This window comes from Zootoca vivipara, chromosome 13 (genome assembly GCF_963506605.1).
Source record: "Zootoca vivipara chromosome 13, rZooViv1.1, whole genome shotgun sequence".
In the NCBI taxonomy this organism is placed as follows: domain Eukaryota; kingdom Metazoa; phylum Chordata; class Lepidosauria; order Squamata; family Lacertidae; genus Zootoca; species Zootoca vivipara.
In genome coordinates this window covers 17,548,257-17,567,806 of record NC_083288.1, presented here as the reverse complement: position 1 = coordinate 17,567,806, position 19,550 = coordinate 17,548,257, and the positions used below count along the sequence as shown (strand labels likewise).

The 19,550-nt window shown below is 45.4% G+C and overlaps 1 protein-coding gene across 4 annotated transcripts in view; it reads left to right on the top strand.

Annotated features, from left to right (window-relative positions):
• LOC118094740 (ras-related protein Rab-18-B) overlaps positions 1-19,550 on the top strand; it is a 45,035-nt gene that overhangs the window by 20,026 nt on the left and 5,459 nt on the right. For 3 of the 4 annotated variants that reach the window (XR_009558444.1, XM_060281415.1, XM_060281414.1), the window contains 2 exons: positions 2,902-2,972; positions 14,409-14,527. Coding sequence is in view for 3 of the 4 variants with exons in the window: in XM_060281415.1 (XP_060137398.1) it covers positions 2,902-2,972; positions 14,409-14,527 (190 nt within the window). In the remaining variant the exon portion in view is untranslated. Of the gene's footprint in view, positions 1-2,901; positions 3,868-14,408; positions 14,528-19,550 lie in introns of those variants that run through there. The other variant, XM_060281417.1, reaches the window with a different exon arrangement.

Genomic DNA, 19,550 nt, shown 5'->3' with positions numbered 1-19,550 from the left:
CTGGGTGATCTTATGAATGCTTACTTAGAAGTTGTAGACCCCACTCAGTTCAATCGGGGGTTCTCCAGTGTGCATAGGATTGTAGATTTAAAAGTTGGAAGAGATGCAAGATTCAAGCAATCCGATCTGCCCACCTGCTGAAAGTCAGGAGCATCAATATAAAGCCAGCCCTTGACAGCTCAGTGGGCACCATAGCTGCCAAGTCTCCTGTATTCCCCGGGAAACCCCCGTTTTTCCAGCTGTCCCCAGCTGAAAAAACAGAATTTTTTGTTTTTCCCCGGTTTATTCTGGTGCGGCGGCCATTTTGGAACTGGGCGGAGCATGCTCAGAAGCGACTTTTGATGCTGCTTTGCCCAGTTCCAAAATGGTTGCAGCACGACTTCTGGTGCGGCGGCCATTTTGGAACAGGGCAGAGCAGCATCAAAAGTCGCTTCTGAGCATGCTCCGCCCAGTTCCAAAATGGCGGCAGCGCTACTTCCGGTCTGCTCTTTCTGACCCAGTCCCTTATTTCTCAGGCCGGAACTTGGCAGGTATGGTGGGCACTATCCAGACACCATAGTGTTGCAAGCATGTGCTTTCCAGAAAAGAACCTACTGGCTGGAGCCTGCTGGAGATTTGTATCTCACAGAGCTGTGATAGAAGTTTGATTTATTCTGGTGGTTTGGTTTTCCAGATTGCTTTGTTTCATTCTGTGATATATGAATCGTAGAGTTGGAAGGGACCACGAGAGTCATCTAGTCCAACCCCCTGCAAAGGCAGGATTTTTTTGCCCAGCATTGGGCTCCAACCCATAACCTCTCCCTGAGATTAAGTGACTCATGCTATATATAATTTAGAGCATTTGCACCCTGGTCTTCATCCTATTGGAACAAGACAGTCGCTCCCTGCAGGCTTACAATCTAAACAAAGAAAAAAACACACAAGGTAAAAGGGAAAGGGAGGGCAGAGAAAACAATAAAATAAAAAGGCACACCAGTTTTTTGAACAGTTGTTCCTATAATGACCAGGAATAACTTCTCCTTGTGCCCTCAATCTATCCCAACATCAGGGTCTTTTCCAGGGAGTCTTCTCTTCTCATGAGGTGGCCAAAGTATTGGAGCCTCAGCTTCAGGATCTGTCCTTCCAGTGAGCACTCAGGGCTGATTTCCTTCAGAATGGATTGGTTTGATATACTTGCAGTCCATGGGACTCTCAAGAGTCTCCTCCAGCACCATAATTCAAAAGCATCCATTCTTTGGCGATCAGCCTTCTTCATGGTCCAGCTCTCACTTCCAAACATCACTACTGGGAAAACCAGAGCTTTAACTATACGGACCTTTGCCGGCAAGGTGATGTCTCTGCTTTTTAAGATGCTGTCTAGGTTTGTCATCGCTTTTCTCCCAAGAAGCAGGCGCCTTTTGATTTTGTGACTGCTGTCACCATCTGCAGTGATCGTGGAACCCAAGAAAGTAAAATCTCTCACTGCCTCCATTTCTTCCCCTTCTATTTGCCAGAGAAATACATACTGTATACTTAATGGCAAATCTGTTGAACAGATTTTAATTGCCAAATACCAGAAACAAAATCCATATTCTTGAGAAATGGTCGCCTAAAGCTCGGCATGCCATGCTTATGAGCAATTTAACAACACGTAGGAAGCCTGTGGAAGGAGAACCTCAATGCAGTTTGTCAACTTCAGAAACAATGTTCTATATTTATTTAGCCCTGGAACAAAAGGAAGCCCAATTAAAATATTAGGGCTGGAGTTTTAGAGCTGGTGTAATTCAATTTTCTGTTCTATTCTTTACTTCTCATTATACTTACTGATGGCAAATGGGTTGTCATTTTGTCTGCTTTGTCCCATATTTATGGGCTTTACAGATAAGTGAGTTTTAAGGGCACCTAGGTTTGCTTCTGTTTGAATGAGACTGGAGGCATAGGCTGCTGCAGTTCCGAGGAAGGAGAGCAAATCCAAAGGCTGTTGAACTGCCTTATCGAAAGCCTTATCAGGCTCTAACCATCAAGGCAGAAGTGAAGGTTGAGGAGCAACAAAGTTGGTTGCCCAGGAAAGTATAAAGACAAGGAAACGTTTCTTGCTGTCCTTCTTTATTTCAATCTTTACAGAGAGAGGCTATAGAACCCAGCCTCTTGGATAATGGCGGTGTCCCGAGTGAATCTCCACCACCACCCGTCTCTCTCTCATCGTCTCCTCTACGGTGGCTGCTAAGTACCCTCTGTCTTTGAGCTCTTTGCTCTCCTACTTTTAAGGCTCGCTGGTTTCTGGGAGATGGAGAGTCTGGAATGCTTTCTAATAACAACATGACAGCTGGGTGTTGTTCCGGCTCTCCCATGATTTCCCCAGCTTTTCCCCTCATCTGCCTCTGAGCTGCGACTTCCCTCAAACCCCTGTTGTACATCTCTTCTGTCTTCCTCTTCCTCCCCCCTGGAAGGGTCAGAATAGGGAGGTGGTCTCCAACATTCCCCCTCTGCCCAGTCCCTGACAGGTATGTAGCAGTATAATAACACGAAATCTTCTCTAAGATGTTAGGGGGAAACAAAGTTATCCTCTGCTATGTTCTTATGCAGCTCAGAACTAGGAAGTTATAAAGTTTTAGGTACCACAAATGCCCTTCGGTCCAGTCTTGCTTAACTTTTTAAAAATCATGTTTTGTTTAACAAATTTATTGTGTGGGCAAAGATTAGTAAGGTTAATTCTCTGGCCGGGGCTGTTTCTTCCTTCCATCTCTGGGCTAATAGCTGTTGTCGCGTTCATAAACAGTTTCTTTTCCGGTCCTTCGGTATCTCGGTACCTGGAAAAGCAGTGTAGACTAGATCAGGATATTTGAAGGTAATACGGTATGTATGGAGGCAGAGATCTATTTCTACCCTTTTGAAAACAATCATTTTCTCTTCTCCCGGCAGCTAGAAGTCATGTGGATAGTAAAGCTCCGGAGGCCAAGACTCACCTCTTCTTCAAGGTTTCCAAGATACAGGTACATGAGCTTTCCCTTTGCAATTGGTGCTGATGTTGGGTATAAAGTTAGACCGTTTAGGTGAAAGCAAATGCAACTAAAAAAACCCGATCCTTTCAAAAGGCAGGGCACAGAGCTTGCGCTTTGCCCATCACTTTTCTGCTTCTGATCAAACCCTACGCAGCTTTTCATGCCATCTGGTTCCAAACATCTCCTTGGCCTCCCAAAGCACATGTCTAAAACCCCACAAGAAGGAAAACAGGTGCAATTTGGAGTGGGGAATCAGCACGTTGGGAAAGGTTAACTTCTGTTCTCCACGCTTTCCCTCCCGAAGCCTTTTTTTAAAAAAACTGAAAAATGAGGTGAGAACATTTAGGGAGAATGGGATGTGCTTATTTTTAAAAAATATTCAGGGCCCCTCCAGACTCCAGCTTATATCTGGGAACTATCTACGGAGTTAGGCTGTTTTGCGGTTGCATGTGTAATAAAACTACACTAAGTTTATGGCTGTTTCTAAAAGTATGAGTGGAATTGTTTCGTTGTGTATTTAAATCATGTGTAATTGTTTTTTATATGTACCGTATTTTTCTGTGTATAAGACGATTTTTTATTATCAAAAATGTTTAAAATTGGTGGTTGTGTTATACACAGATAGTGCAGTGGGGAGTGGGCGATTGGTGGCAGAGTGATCCGGAGATTGTCTGCGGCGATTGGGCAGGTGATTGGTGGCTGCGGCAAGGCCTTCTGACGATTGGCTACTGCTGCGGCAATTGGGCGGGTGTTTGGTGGTTGCATCAAGGTCTGCTAGCGATTGGCTGCTGCTGCGGCGGCAATTGGACAGGTGATTGGCAGCTGCTGGCGACGATTGGTGGCTTCAGCGAGGCATGTGATTGGCAGTGGCGGTGAGGCGTGTGAGCGATTGGCGGCAATCTCCCCCCCCCCCAAAAAAAGCTCAACAGCTGTGGGCAATTCCCCCCCCCAAAAAAAGGTTAACAACTCTGGGCAATCTCCCCTCATTTCCTTAATTTGGGGTCCCCCAAAAATAAGGGTCATCTTATACACTGTTATACATGGAAAAATATGGTAATTGGTTTTACATTTGTAAACCGCTTAGAAGCTCATTTTGGCAAGGAAGCGGTATATAAATCAATAACATAACATAATGCCAGGATTGTCCGGAGCTTTGGGCTGGGTTGACACTCAGCTCTATCTGCTGGTGGATGGCCACACCGACTCGGCCCCGGACACACTGACCAGGTGCTTGGAGGCTGTGGCTGGATGGTTTTGTGGGAGCCAAACTAAATCCTTCGAAGACAGAGGTCCTCTGGCTGGGTTGGGATGGCATGGGGATGAAGGACCAAGTCCCTTTTCTTGCAGGGGCCCAATTAGTGCCATTGCCTTCCGTTAAGAGCTTGGGTGTAATCCTTGACGCCTCCCTTTCTATGGAGGCACAGGTTACTACAACAGCTAAGGCGACATTTTTTCACCTTCGCCGCATTAAGCAGTTGGTCCCTTACCTTTCCCGCCCTGATCTGGCCACAGTGATCCATGCGACGGTCACCTCCAGGCTTGACTACTGTAACTCGCTCTACGCGGGGCTGCCCTTGAAGCTGTCCCAGAATCTCCAGCGGGTGCAGAATGCTGCAGCGAGGCTCCTCACAGGGTCCTTGCCATGGGAGCATATTCACCCAGTGCTTTTCCAGCTGCACTGGCTCCCGGTGGAGTACGGGGTCAGATTTAAGGTGCTGGTTTTGACTTTTAAAGCCCTTTACGGCCTAGGACCCTCGTACTTACGGGACCGTCTTTCCCGGTATGCCCCGCGGAGGACCTTAAGGAACATAAACAGCAATACCTTAGAGGTCCTGGGCCCGAAGGAAATCAGATTAGCCTCAACTAGAACCAGGGCCTTCTCAACACTGGCCCCGACCTGGTGGAGTGCTCTGTCTCCTGAGACCAGGGCCCTGCGGGACCTGATTTCTTTCCACAGGGCCTGTAAGACACAGTTGTTCCACCTGGCATTTGGCCTGGAGCCAATCTGATTCCCTCCCCCATTTTCCCTTTCTTTTTCCCTTTTATATGAGGTTTCATTTTTAATTTTTAACTTAATTTTGATGTATTTAGTCTTGTTGTTTGAGTTGTATTTTAATCAGTTGTTTTATATTTGGTGTTAGCCGCTCTGAGCCCGGCTTTGGCTGGGAAGGGCAGGGTATAAATTATTATTATTATTATTATTATTATTATTATTATACATGTGACTAAGCACAGAAGAAAAAGAACCAGGGTAATAAACAAGAAATCCAAAGGATGGAACAGAAACACAAATGATCTAGTTCCCCTCAACACCGGGAAAAACGTGAGTTCTAAAGGGAACGTCTGAAACGCATTGCATTCGGCTATTTGATAAGTAAAGTTCCTTTGAGAAAAAGGAGACAAATAGGTGAGGCGTTTTAGCATACCATCTGAATAGTTTTGCAGTTTGTTTTTGTTTTTTAAAAGTACAGTGGTACCTTGGTTCTCAAACGCCTTGGTACTCAAACAACTTGGAACCCAAACACTGCAAAGTGTTCCAGTTTGCAAACTGTTTTTGGAAGCCAAACATGCTCCGTTTTGAGTGTTACACTTCCGATTTGGGTGCCACACTTCCGTTTTGAGTGTTATGCTGAGCTCTGTCTGTTTTTTGCTATTTATTTTGCGTTTTTGTTTTTGCGGCTCTTTTTTGTGTGTTACTGTGTGGAACCCAGTTCAGCTACTGATTGATCGACTGTGTGACCGCGGCACATTGTTTATTGCTTTCATTTTATGGATCAATGGTCTCGTTAGATAGTAAAAACCCATGTTAAATTGCTGTTTTAGGGGTTGTTTTCGAAAGTCTGGAATGGATCAGTCCATTTTGCGTTACTTTCTATGGGAAAGCGCGCCCTGGTTTTGGAACGCTTTGGTTTTGGAACTGACTTCCAGAACGGGTTACATTTGAGAGCCAAAGGTTCCACCGTGGCTTCAAAAGAGCTAACAAAGAAGCCGTAGAACGTATTAGTTAGAGCTTTCTTCTACTAGCAAATCTAATCAAGTCTCCATACTCTTTTTTCTTCAGAAGCTAACACTCCCCAAGATTGTGGAGCCAGATAATACGGAGACGCAAAATGTACCTGTGGCAGTAGAAGCGAGGGTAAATGTCACCATATCTTGAAGGGCACTCCCCTTAGTTCAGGCCCGAGCAGGAGGTAGGGCTAAAAGCAAGACAGTGGCTACGGGAGAAAATCATGTGCTATGCATAGCTCTTGCATAAAACTATTTGCTGTTCAGCTCCTCGGAGCTGCTCGTCATTGAATGAGAGAACATTTCGTGGTACCAGGAGTAAGGTCAGCGAGAAAAGTAAGGGGCAGAAAAACTGAAAATGCAAGAATGGAATGAGAGAAAAGATGGAATGGTTCGAGGCTCCTGAGGGAGCTGAAACTTAGTGGACATGCAGCAAACTCCTGGAGGAGGTCTAAATGCGATTTCACCGTCGACATGCAAGCTACAGGAATGGATGAAAAGGAGATCCTCAAAAGGTAACCATGTTTTTGCCTGTAGCAGGGCATGAGGCAGTAGACATTTTCCTGGCCACGCAATCAAGCCAGGAGGAAGAGGATTTTTTTTATCAGTAGGTGTGCAGAAATTGGATGAGTATCGCAAGACCAAGAGCAATGAGATTTATGAAAGATTTAAGTTTTCCCTCAGAAGAAGGGGAATCGATACGGACTTTTAATAGATGATTCAGAAATGCAACTGTGGGACCCTCATTAATTAGAGATCAGATAGTGTTGAGGGTTGGAGACTGAGAACTTTTTATTAAAACAAAAAAATCTCCTGCAAGACTACGATCTGACTCGTGAAAGGGCAGTTCAGGCTGCGAGGCTAGGATGCAAGTATTAAAGGGAAACCTTATTAAGTCTTTGCATTGTTACGATTTCTGAGGACAGAAGCCACAGGAATCCCAGATATAGTGGGAGCAGGTTTTCATAGAAGGTACAGCCCCTGAGGGGGGGAAATGCGAAGAAGGGAATCACAGATTTCCAGCGATGCAACATGCACACATCTGAATTAATGCCTTGTCAAGAGAAGTGCATGCAGTGTGAAAGAAGCCGGAAGCACAATCACTGCCCTGCAATATGGAAGTGTTGTGACGCTTGCGAAAAATAAAACCGCTTTGCAAAAAAAGTGTGTTGTGTGGCAATGTCCCTCCTTCCCAGAAATAAAGACACAAGACACAAGATTTAAGTTATAATTGGGTGGTTAAGGCGACAACTTTATTGATTACGGATGATGAGCGGTATTGGCTTAGGCGTTGGAACCTATCAAACTATATCCGACTCCAACCCGTGTGTTGAAGTCGATGAGAAGTTAATCACCAGTAAGGAGTCCAGTGATATACATCTACCGGAATTCCTCCTGTGACCACCGGAGGGGCGTGCCTTACGGCCCTGGCGTCTCCAGGCTCTGGACCAAGCCCCGCCCCCGGAATCCTTTAACGGATTACTTCTCCAATTTGGGCAGTTGATGACGTAACCTGCCCCCTCCTTCATCTTGTTGTTATGCAAATTTCCAACACCTAACCGCCAAACCAAAGTTGTGACGAATTGCTATGAGATAGGCGAAAAACCCATCTCGGCTAGCCCAAGTGGGAAAAGTCCTACCCAGCCCCTGACTAACCAGGAAACCAACTGACGTCCATAGCAGCGGCCCCTGGCCTAAAGGGTGTGTGGGCAAACAGGGAGGTGAAAGAGGCTGGGTTCCCGCCTGCAGGGGGCTTTAAACTGCCGAGCCCCGCCCCCGGTCAACCTTATTGGTCGGCCCGGGGATGACGCAGGCGGGAACCATCCATCGCGCAGGGGCTGAGCCAACCAAGGCAAGCTCAGAAGAAAAGACAAGTGTAAGCGGATATCTCCCCACAAGACAAAGCAGAGGAAGATTTCCGCATGAGGGATGGACCGTTCCCTTTTGAACAAGTGGAATTGTGGCGGAATAAAAGTTGGACACGGGATTACAGGTCAATGTCATCACTGATACAACCTTTCAAAGTCTTCTTAAAAAAACAACTGGTAGAAAGCAAAATATGAGGTTGAGGGCTTCTGCTGGGGAAGAAATGACGCACAGAGGTGTCTGTGAATTTGCAGAACAGGTTCCAAGATCGAATGGCGGTCATCCTAGCTCAATAGTGTGTGGGAACACAGAACCTTTCCTCGGACAAAAAACTTGTCATTTTCTGGTTAAAAGACTGCACATCGTAAGGCAAACCCAAGATATTCACATTGTATCCTGATGTCTTTGAAGGAACAGGCAAGGTGGAAAGTGTATACAGTGGTACCTTGGTTTTCAAACATAATCTGTTCAAGAAGACCGAGTTCCAAAATGTTCAAAAACAAAAAACTCAATACGGACAACTCAATACGGAAAACTCAATATGGAAGCTGCGTGACATGTTCAACTTCTGAAAAATGTTTGAAAACCGAAGCATTTATTTCTGGGTTTACGGTGTTCAAGTTCAGAAACGTTTGTCTACAGAATCGTGCAAAAGCCACTGTATAAAATCCAATTAACAGAGCCAAAAAAACCAGTGATATATGCACCTTGCAGAAGTTCCTTCAGCCCTCAAATATCTGGAGATCGCTAAAAGTGTAGATGAGCCCATGGAACGGGTCCATTTTTCAATACTCATAAAGAAGAAACATATTGGACGTCGCTCAGACTGTGCCTGGCTCCATTGAAAGAAGTTCAGTTTTGGGGTCATGGTATTTTTTCAAATTCAGATGCCTCTACGGGATTCTGGCAAATACCATTCGACTAGAAGTGCTCGTGAATGTTCAATACAGTTATTGTTACTTCCACGGATAGCCATTTGATATTAAATCTGCCTCCCATAGAAAGCACAGTGGAAATTGTGAAGCGTTTGCTGAAAAAGGCCTCGGATACAAAAACAGAGCCTTACTTGGCATAGCTGGATTACGGGGTGGAAATGGGAAAATTCCCTGCTGAGCTCTTGTTTATTAGAAAACTCAGGACCATACTGTTATGGCTGGAACACCTTAACTCTGACTCAGCTTGAAGTGTTCAGTAAAAAAACCGAGAGAGAAGCAATAATATGGCACAAATTCATGAGCACCGATCCCTCTACAACCCAAAAATGAAGTTCAAGTGCGGTATGGTACCCCAGGAACAAAGAGGGTTGTTGTCAAACGAAGAAGTAGCCCCCAGATCAGACAACATGCCGACTTCCGTTGGAGAAATATTGCAACGTAGCCAATGGTATCTCCTCCATACACCAGAAAGAGAGGAATGAGAGAAGAAAGGAGGAGTAACACAGCAGGGGTAAAAAGAAGCAGGAGGAAAGCACTGTAGTCATACCTTCGGGGGGGGGAGTGGGGGGAATGAAGCGTCTTCAGAAATGAGTCTGAGAAGGTCCACTCAAAACCAGAAGGCCCCAGAGAGACTTATAGTTCATTAAAAAGAGAGAGAGAGAGATTGTTTAGAAAAAGGGAGATGTAAGGATAAATGGGGCACCTCCCATATCTAGTTTAGGAGGTTTGGTCAGAGAAAAAGGCAGGGTGAGAAGCCAAGGAAAAGAATGACTAAAGGAGAGAAGACCCCTTTACGTAGTTCTTTAATTAAACTAGGGACGCGGGTGGCGCTGTGGGTTAAACCACAGAGCCTAGGGCTTGCCGATCGGCGGTTCGAATCCCCGCAACGGGGTGAGCTCCCGTCGCTCGGTCCCAGCTTCTGCCAACCTAGCAGTTCGAAAGCACGTCAAAGTGCAAGTACCGGTAGATAAATAGGTACCGCTCCGGCGAGAAGGTAAACAGCGTTTCCATGTGGCTACTCTGGTTCGCCAGAGGGTCATGCTAGCCACATGACCCAGAAGCTGTACACCGGCTCCCTCGGCCAGTAAAGCGAGATGAGCGCTGCAACCCCAGAGTCGACCGCAACTGGACCTAATGTTCAGGGGTGCCTTTACCTTTGCTGTACCTTAATTAAACTACTACTACTTCTTCAAGTCCTCTAACTTGCTCCTCATTAAGCAGAGAACATTGCAGCAAGAGATTGCAATTAAAAATGTGAAATTAGAAAGGAATAAATAGATGTTTTCCCTTTTCAGTTTTACAAAGCGTTTCCCCTAATGTTAATTCAACCACTAACCAAAGTGACAGGGAGGGGAGAAAGGAATTTCTCCTTCTTAGGGGCAACCAAACGTCATCGTTCTCCCCAATCTAGAAAAGGAAACATTCCCAACAGCTTCTTATCAGCCAGTTTTTGTTTTCTTAGCTGTGACTACAAGGTATTTCTGGCAGTGCTGGCTCGACAAAACTAGATGTCATTGTGCCACATAAGATTTGGATGTGTCAGTAGACCCCCAAAAATTTTTATATACTGTATCTACAGCCGTACCTTGGTTTTCGAGCAGCTTAGTTCTTGAATGTTTTGGCTCCCGAACGCCGCAAACCTGGAAGTGAATTTTCCGGTTTGCGAAGTCTTTTTGGAAGCCGAACATCCGACGGGGCTTCCGCAGCTTCCGATTGGCTGCAGGAGCTTCCTGCAGCCAATCAGAAGCCACGCTTTGGTTTTCGAATGTTTTGGAAGTCAAACGGACTTCCGGAACGAATTCTGTTCGACTTCCAAGGTACAAACGACTGTACAGTACATGAAACAGTTTCTAAACAGAAACTATCATTCCTATTATTTCTGTTGCCAAGCTTTTTTATGCAAAAACAGTGGTAATCACTCAAAACACACCCCGTGATTAAGGGAATTGTCCTGGATCTAGTTATAATTGTGTGATCTGTTCATACTAAACATAAAAAACATCAGAACAAAAACATTTGGGGAAGAATGAGCAGGGCTTTTGGAATGCTAAGCAATGTACAGTACTATTGTGGTATTGATCTGTTTATTTATGAGTGATTGTATTTTGCATAGGTTTTTGAAAACAGACCAAAACTGACCCTCTTGAATCCAATAGACCTTACTCCAATTAAATGTGTGTATGCTTGCAGCCTTAATAATGCCTAGATAGATCATTTCATTGTTACTTTGGTTCTTTTTGTGTAAGCTGCTGTGAGTTGTTTTTTCACCCGCAGTGCAGACATGCTTTTCAATAAATAATCATTTCAATTTCACTCTTTAAAAAAGAGGTCATGGCCATTTGCAAGGGACAAGATGGGTGGTGGATTGGGTTCATAACACTAGGGAGAAACGGGTTTTAACTCTTCCTCCATATGCCATTTTTTCCAATTAAAAGTATTCCACCCATTCCCTGAGGGGCCATTTTCCTCCTGCAGTTGAAGTATACAGGCGCCATATATTCACCTACATTTTCTCTTGCAGTCTCTTTTTCCCCCGTGTGTGTATAATTTTTATTAATTTTTTTGTTTTACAATTTAAAATATTCATGTAAACAACCTTAAAATGTCAATGACTTCCCTCCTCCTCGTTCCATGGTTCATTTTGCATAACATTAATCCCTGCATATTTTACATAAACCATTCACTATTCCATTATTACATCCATTCGAAACTTGTTTCCACTGTTGAATTTATCTTGCTCACTTTCCATCTGGGGACTCACAAAACACGGGCCGCAGTGGCGCCATACATAAATAACCTGCAGCCTCAATTGGATCAAATAATAATAATAATAATAATTTATTATTTATACCCCGCCCATCTGGCTGGGTTTCCCCAGCGACTCTGTGCGGCTTCCAACAGAAAAACAAAACAAAACGATCGATTAAACATTAAAAGCCTCCCTAAACAGGGCTGCCTTCAGATGCCTTCTAAAAATCAGGTAGCTGTTTTTCTCTTTGACATCTGGTGGGAGGGCGTTCCACAGGGCGGGCGCCACAACCGAGAAGGCCCTCTGCCTGGTTCCCTGCCACTTGGCTTCTCGCAATGAGGGGACTGCCAGAAGGCCCTTGGTGCTGGACCTCAGTGTCCGGGCTGAGTGATGGGAGTGGAGACGCTCCTTCAGGTATAGAGAGTCAAGGCCGTTTAGGGCTTTAAAGGTCAGCACCAACACTTTGAACTGTGCTCGGAAAAGTAGGAAAAGCAGCTGGGATCTGATCCATATTGGGGCTGTGGTTATTCATAATAATAATAATAATAATAATAATAATAATAATAATAATAATATTTGTACCCTGCCCATCCAACTGGGTTTCCCCAGCCACACTGGGCGGCTTCCAACAAAGATTAAAATACATTAAAAGTATAGAAAGAAGTAATGTGTGAACTCTTCTCCAGATGCCCTGGAATCCATGAGGCGAGAGAGAATGAGCACTGGCATAATATAGAATCCGTAGACACTATCAAAACCATCTGTTCTGCAGTCTCAGATCTTCCTCTGTGCCAGGCCTCCCGTTATGGAGATATGCTTAGGGCAGATCCACAAATCACTTGAGTTCTATCCAACTAACTTTTACCCAGAGCAGACCCACTGAAATGAATAGAATCACAGAATTGTAGAGTTGGAAGGGAACCCCAGGGGTCATCTAGTCCAACCCCTTGCAATGCAGGGATCCTGCCAGCAGCCTTCCCTGGGTGGGCTTGAACCACCAGCCTTCTGGTTCACAGCCAGATGCTTCTTATTCTTCTTTGGCAATCACTCGTAGCCGAGTAAGATTGTCTTCCATAAACACGGTTTTAACAATGAGTCCGTAAGTGACTGTGGAGGCCAGTTCTGGATCCCCACATCCTTCCACAGTGGGGACATTGGTTTCCAGGCGGGAGTTGATCACGGTGTGGATTTGCCAAGCGTGCCTTCCTCTTAGCATGTTTCTCCTTTGCGTCCTGAGTTCAAGTGTCTTCAAAGCCCATGACACCTTTGGTGAAGGCTGTTCTCCAACTGGAGCGCTCGCAGGCCAGTGTTCCCCAATAGTCAGTGTTTCTACTACATTTTTAAAGATTTGCCTTGAGCCAGTCTTTAAACCTCTTCTGTCGACCACCAGCACCACTATTTCCGTTTTTAAGTTTGGAATAGAGTAGTTGCTTTGGAAGACGATCATCAGGCATCCGCACCACCTGACGGCCTAAGTTCATCTTCTCCATTCATTTCAGTAGGTCTACTCTGAGTTAGTTAGTTAGTTAGTTAGTTAGTTAGTTAGTTAGTTAGTTAGTTGGATACAACCCCCTAATTTTTAATAAAAGGTTGTCAAGTCTCCCAAATAAGGGAATGTTTCTCACTTATAAATTATCATTACAGCATCACCACCCGCCCGAATATATCATTTACCAAATCAAACAGCAACAAAAATGTATGGGCACAGCTGGTATTCTCTTTTTAAGAAAAGGAAACCATTTCAGTGTCACCGCATCAACATTTAGTCTGCCACATACATATTTTCAAATGCAGATAAAGTTGCTAGGGAAATTGGATCAAAACCATGACACCATGAAGGAGGAAGGGCAGACAACATAGATGGAATATGCAGAAATGTCAAGTTGAACCAATAGAATAAGAGATCAGGGAGCAGAGTGGGAAATATTTGCAAAATACTGTATCTGAAGATTCAAATTAAAATGCTAGCAGGATTAGAGTGAATTCAGCACTACAGTGGTACCTCGGTTTATGAACACAATTGGTTCCGGAAGTCTGTTCATAAACTGAAGCGTTCATAAACTGAAGCGAACTTTCCCATTGAAAGTAATGAAAAATGAATTAATCCGTTCCAGGTGGGTCCGCGGTGTTCATAAACCGAAAATTCATAAACCGAGGTGTTCATAAACCGAGGTTCCACTGTATATAATTAAGCTGGGAGGGGAAAAAAACTAATATGGAGTAATTAGAATATGCAGCGGCAGAGGATAATTAGAATGAACCATGGAAGGAGAGGAGGGAAGTTGATGGATAAATGTATTGTTTATTCTTTTTGATGAATAAAAATGTGGAAATTTGTAGAAGTGAAAGTTATAAATATTTTTTTTAAAAAAACAACAACATTACACTACGGATCATTCTCTTTTTTCCAATTGAAACTGCCTAATTTCCTTCCATGAAACTTCCATTTCCCCCGCAGTAGGAATATGCAGGCCCCCTGAGACCCTGTATATATTTTTCTTCCTGCGGTGTGCAGCACTGTCCGAACAGGAGAAAAAATAACCGGGGGGAAATCCGCAATTCACCGTTTTATAAAACGTTCACATTCTGCTTTAAGTTTTAGTCACGCACATAGGCATGGGAAAAGGGGCCGGGGAGGTGGGTTGTGGGGTTTTTTGCTTTTATGTGCCAAATGTAAAAAATAAAAAATAAAAATCAATTTACATCCCTGGGGACGGGGGACATGACTATGTGTAAAAATGTTGTTTTAAAAAAACAAATGTGGGAGGGGGAATTGGGGAGGGGGTTGAGAGCTCCTGCTTATTATAGGATAAACAAAACTTTTTTACAAAAAACTCACGAGTTTCTGTCTCTCGCTCTCTCTTTCCATAGGACGCCCAAAAGAAAATTGGGCTGATTGAACGGGAAAACAAGACCCTGTCGACACGCCTAGCTCATATATATCACGGCACGGGCATGGTAGACTGCTGGAACCCGTACAAAAAAAAGAGGTGGGCAGTTGTGAGTCTTTAATGCCTCTATGCTATCCTTCTGGGAGTGCCAGCTTGGCCCCGCAGCCGTGGTTGCTCGGGGCTGTGGGTGCCATACTGTGTGCATGGCCCTGGGGCTGAAATTTGTGGGTGCCCGGCCCCCTCATGGGGAATTTTGTGGGAGCTCGGGCACCCTGGGCCCCAAGGAGCCAGCACCTAGGGTTCCTTCTCCGCTCTCCCTTGAAGCAGGTAATAAATAGATTGGTAGGCCTCCTCCCCCAGGCACTGGGGCAGGCTGCAGTTGGGGCTGCAATGGTTTTGTTCCAGTCCAACAAGGACCCACAAGACCAGAGGCAATTGCTGTGCTTGGAGGTTGGCGTTTGGATTCCCAAAGCAAGGCACTCGCTTGCTGCAACAACTCCACTGGCTACCTGTCTGTTTCCAGGCACAATTCAAAGTGCTGGTTATGACCTGTAAAGCCCCACACAGACGGCTTAGGTCCAAGCTACCCGAAAAACCGTATTCCCTCATACGAACCTTCCTGGGTTGTGGGATCTTCCAGGGAGGTTCTTCTTCCGATCCCGATACCCCCCCCCCAGGCCACGCTAGGTAGGGACGCAGGAGGGGGCTCCCAGACTTTGGAATTCCCTCCCTCGAGAAGTTAGACTGGCTCCCTCCTTGTTGCCCTTCCGGTGAAGACTTCCTTGTTCCAGGAGGTTTCGGGGGAACTGATTGCTTTTAAAGAAAGGGCTGATGCCTTGCTATTTTTATTGTAACTATTTGTATGGTTTGAATAGATATCTATATGTAAATAAAAATGTAAAAAGGTCCCCGCTCGTACGGCTAAAGCTAACTCCGAAACCGCTTGACCGATTGCGTTCAAATTTGGACACAACGTTCCTTGCGGATGTGTGACTGTTTGCGTATATGTAGCGTATACAGAAGGGACCCAGGTGGCACTGTGGTTAAACCACTGAGCCTAGGGCTTGCCAATCAGAAGGTCGGCGGTTCGAATCCCTGTGACGGGGTGAGCTCCCGTTGCTTGGTCCCAGCTCCTGCCGACCTAGCAGTTCGAAAGCACCTCAAAGTGCAAGTAGATAAATAGGAACCGCTACAGCGGGAAGGTAAACGGCGTTTCCATGTGCTGCTCTGGTTTGCCAGAAGCGGCTTTGTCATGCTGGCCACATGACCTGGAAGCTGTACGCCGGCTCCCTCAGCCAATAATGCGAGATGAGCGCGCAACCCCAGAGTCGGTCACGACTAGACCTAATGGTCAGGGGTCCCTTTACCTTTACCTAGCATATACAGATGCCACACTTACAGACTGGCCTGAGTGGAGGTGGGGACTCGCCTGGGTGGGGGGGTGGGGAAGGAGGGAACGGGATAGGTCATGGGTCGGGCAGGGTGGGGGCAGTCACAGGGATGGGCCACAGCAACGCGTGGCTGGGGACAGCTAGTATAGAATACAGAAAAAAACAGGGGGAAATCATTTTAAAAATAAAACAATTAAACATTGATAGAAAATAATAATAAGAAGAATAAAAACAATTGTGTTTGTGTGTGTGTTTAGCAGTTTTTATTTTCAACTCCAAGCCACCTCGAATCTCTGTCAGGTAGAAAGGTGAGGTATAAACAGCAACAACATCATGATGTGGCCATTAATCAAGACTGGGAAGTGAGGGTTTCAAAGGCTTGGTGTGCATACCAGACTCTCCAAGCGCCCCCATTTTCCAGGGACAGTCCCGGATTTACAGAAGCCACCCCGGTTTCTGATTTGATCCTGGAACGTCCCGCTTTTCCTTAGGAGGTCCTTATTTTCATCAGAGAAATGTTGGAGGGTATGGAGTTCTTCGACCCACCCCACAAGCCAAGGAGATAAGTAACTATTTAACCGTTAGGAGACATATGAAGGCAACCCTGTATAGGGAAGTTTTTTTAATGTTTACTATGTTTTTATACAGTATGTGTTGGAAGCCTCCCAGAGTGTCTGGGGCAACCCAGTCAGATGGACGGGGTATATTATTATTATTATTATTAGTAGAAGTAGTAGTAGTATTAACAGGGGACAGCAAAGTTTACCTTGCCTGGGCCGGTTCACTCCAGGTAAAGGGCATTTCTGTCCACTCTAGTATCCGTAACGGTGTCCCGTTGCAGCAGGAAGTGGTTTAGTCCTGCTGGCCACATGACCTGGAAAGCTGTTTGTGAACAAACACCAGCTCCATTGGCCTGAAAGTGAAATGAGTGCTGCAACCCCATAGCCGCCTTTGACTGGACTTCGCTGTCCAGGGGTCCTTTACCTAATAAAATAGTATTTGCAGGGAGTCAAAGATGCTGCCTGCAGAGTAGATTTTGAGGCAGCAACTCTCCAGCCAGGAACCAGCATCTCCATGAGCTACTCATCTTAGAATCATAGACTTGTAGAGTTGGAAAGGAACCTTAAACATGATGGGCTCTTTCCAATGTTCCACCAGCAGAATTCCACTCGCATAGCGAGATCCTTCCTCTCCTTCTCCATTCACCCCCAGATCTGCTCTGGAAGGTCCCCTGAACCCTTCAGAACTGATTTTGAGGGTGCAGCGTGAGGACGCTGTAGGGGATTGGAGTGGACTATTTCATTCTTTGTGCAGAAGTCTTGTGGTAGTAGAATAGGAACATCTGATGCCACCAATAATGATCCTCAACCAACAGTATGTCTCCTATGCTCTTCTTCTTCTTCTTCTTCTTCTTCTTCTTCTTCTTCTTCTTCTTCTTCTTCTTCTTCTTCTTCTTCTTCTTCTTCTTCTATTTATTTATACCCGTGCATCTGGCTGGGCTTCCCCAGCCACTCTGGGCAGTTCCCAACAGAGTATTAAAAACACAATAAAACATCAAACATTAAGAACTTCCCTTAAACAGGGCTGCCTTCAGATAGTTGTTTACTTCCTTGACATCTGATGGGAGGGCATTCCACAGGGCGGGCGCCACTACCGAGAAGGCCCTCTGCTTGCTTCCCTCACAATGAGGGAACCGCCAGAAGGCCCTCGGAGCTGGACCTCCGTGTCCGGGTTGAACGATGGGGGTGGAGACGCTCCTTCAGGTATACTGGGCCGAGGCAGCTTAGGGCTTTAAAGCCTAGAACCAACACTTTGCTGCCGAAACCAACCCCCTTTCCTTACTTTTCCGGGGCATCCCCTGGGAATGCGGAGTGTTTCTCCACACCCTAGCCTTAACCTGTTTGGGATTTGCAGTTCGCAGCGGCAGAAGCAGAACATAGAACTCGTGAGGATTACCGTGGAGAATCAGGGTATCCTTAAGAGGATCAGAGAGAGAAAGCCAACCTATGACCGGAAGCAGTCAGAGATAGACTGGGAGGCAAGTGCACCCTTCCCCATATTTATAAAAAAAAAATGCAACCAACCTCCATTTCGTTTGTTGTAAACGTTCAAGCCTTTAAGGTTCAGCTGATATGAGGCCAACCTGGCCGTACTTTGAAGAGGTGGGTGCAACGAAACTCCGACGCTGTCAATAAATTATGAGACGAAGAGGTCCAGGGGATGGAGCAATCCCCCACTCCACTCCTTTCGCCTTAAAATAAACCCCTCACTACTTCTGGGCTTCTTAGTAATGAGAGTCTAATTCCAGCTTTCGTGGCCTGATCTCATAAAAACTCAGGGCTACTTAAATGAACAACTTCTTGCCTACAGGTAAAGGGTCCCCCCTCAGCCAGGATCCCCACTGTATCAGTTTGCCTTTTCACCTTGGCAAATTTGTGGCACTCTAGGATTTCACCCTATTGCCCCTTTTGTGTAACTTCTATTCCCCTTTTCCCTGAGGTAAGTTTTGCCCTCTTCTGGGTCTCCACCCCTGTGAGTTTTTATACGCTGCTGGAACAACTGAGACGATTCTCCTTGGCACAACAAAGATGAATGTTATTTTCTTGAGAACATAGTTGTTGGTTTTCTTAATGATTCATAAGGTTACAAACTTAGTTATAGTTGTACGCAAACTCTGTCAAACTCTAACTCCAAGATAACCTAAGCCCACCCTAAACCACCACTAACCTCACTTCACACCCTCCTCCTTCCCTCCTTTCGTCCCCACACCCTCCACTCTCTCCTCCCAAATGGCTATCCCCCCCTCTTTCTAACTGGGAACCGCCTCCAAAAGATGCGCTGTCTGTTAAGTTGGAGATGGATCGACTCTTTCTAATCCAGGGTGTAATGAATCTTCCATACTAGGGCTAATCCGTTACAGTGGGCAAGGTATAATAGTTGTGAACAAAACAAGTGCAACTACGTGTAAAAAAGTAAAATGTGAGCTTGTGTCCAGCACCAGGACACCGAGAGTAGAAAAATGTGGGGGGGTTGTAATTAAATATACCATGTTAAGGCAGCTGTCCTATGCACACTGACTTGAAAGTAAGTCCTACTGAAATCAGGAGGCTGTGTGCACATTCCTGTCTCCCACAGTTGTTGTGCAAAGCTGAGAACACACAGCATTTGCCAGAATCCCCATCTATCCTGTAGTCTCTTGAGAAATACTGTGTTTTGATGCCTTTCTCCCCAAACCGACTTCAATCCAGTTTGAAGATGTCAAGCTGTATCAAAACAACCCCATTCCCTCTCTGCAGATAGTGGGTGACCAATTGCACTGATGTGTACCACTAGTGTTTTTTGGAATGGAGGCGGGGGCCTGTTTTCAAGGATTGGGCCTGTGGGTGAGGCCTGTAGCATATTAGTGGGACTCTCCCTGTTGTAAGCCAAAAATCGCTTATCTCCTGAGTTTACGCCAATAAAACTCAGAAACACGAGGAGTTAGGAGTCCAACGTTGTTTACTGCAAAGGAATAGGTTACAGTTGGATCGTTCTGCAAAACTTCAAACCCGCCCTTTGGTCCAGGTAGTGGAATTGATAAACTTTCAAACAAAGCATTTCAGTTTCCACCAATCATATACATCATTACCTCATTTCATGTTTTACACATGCGCAATTGTTGTTGCTTATTCAGTTAGTCGTGTCCGACTCTTTGTGACCCCATGGACCAGAGCATGCCAGGCACTCCTGTC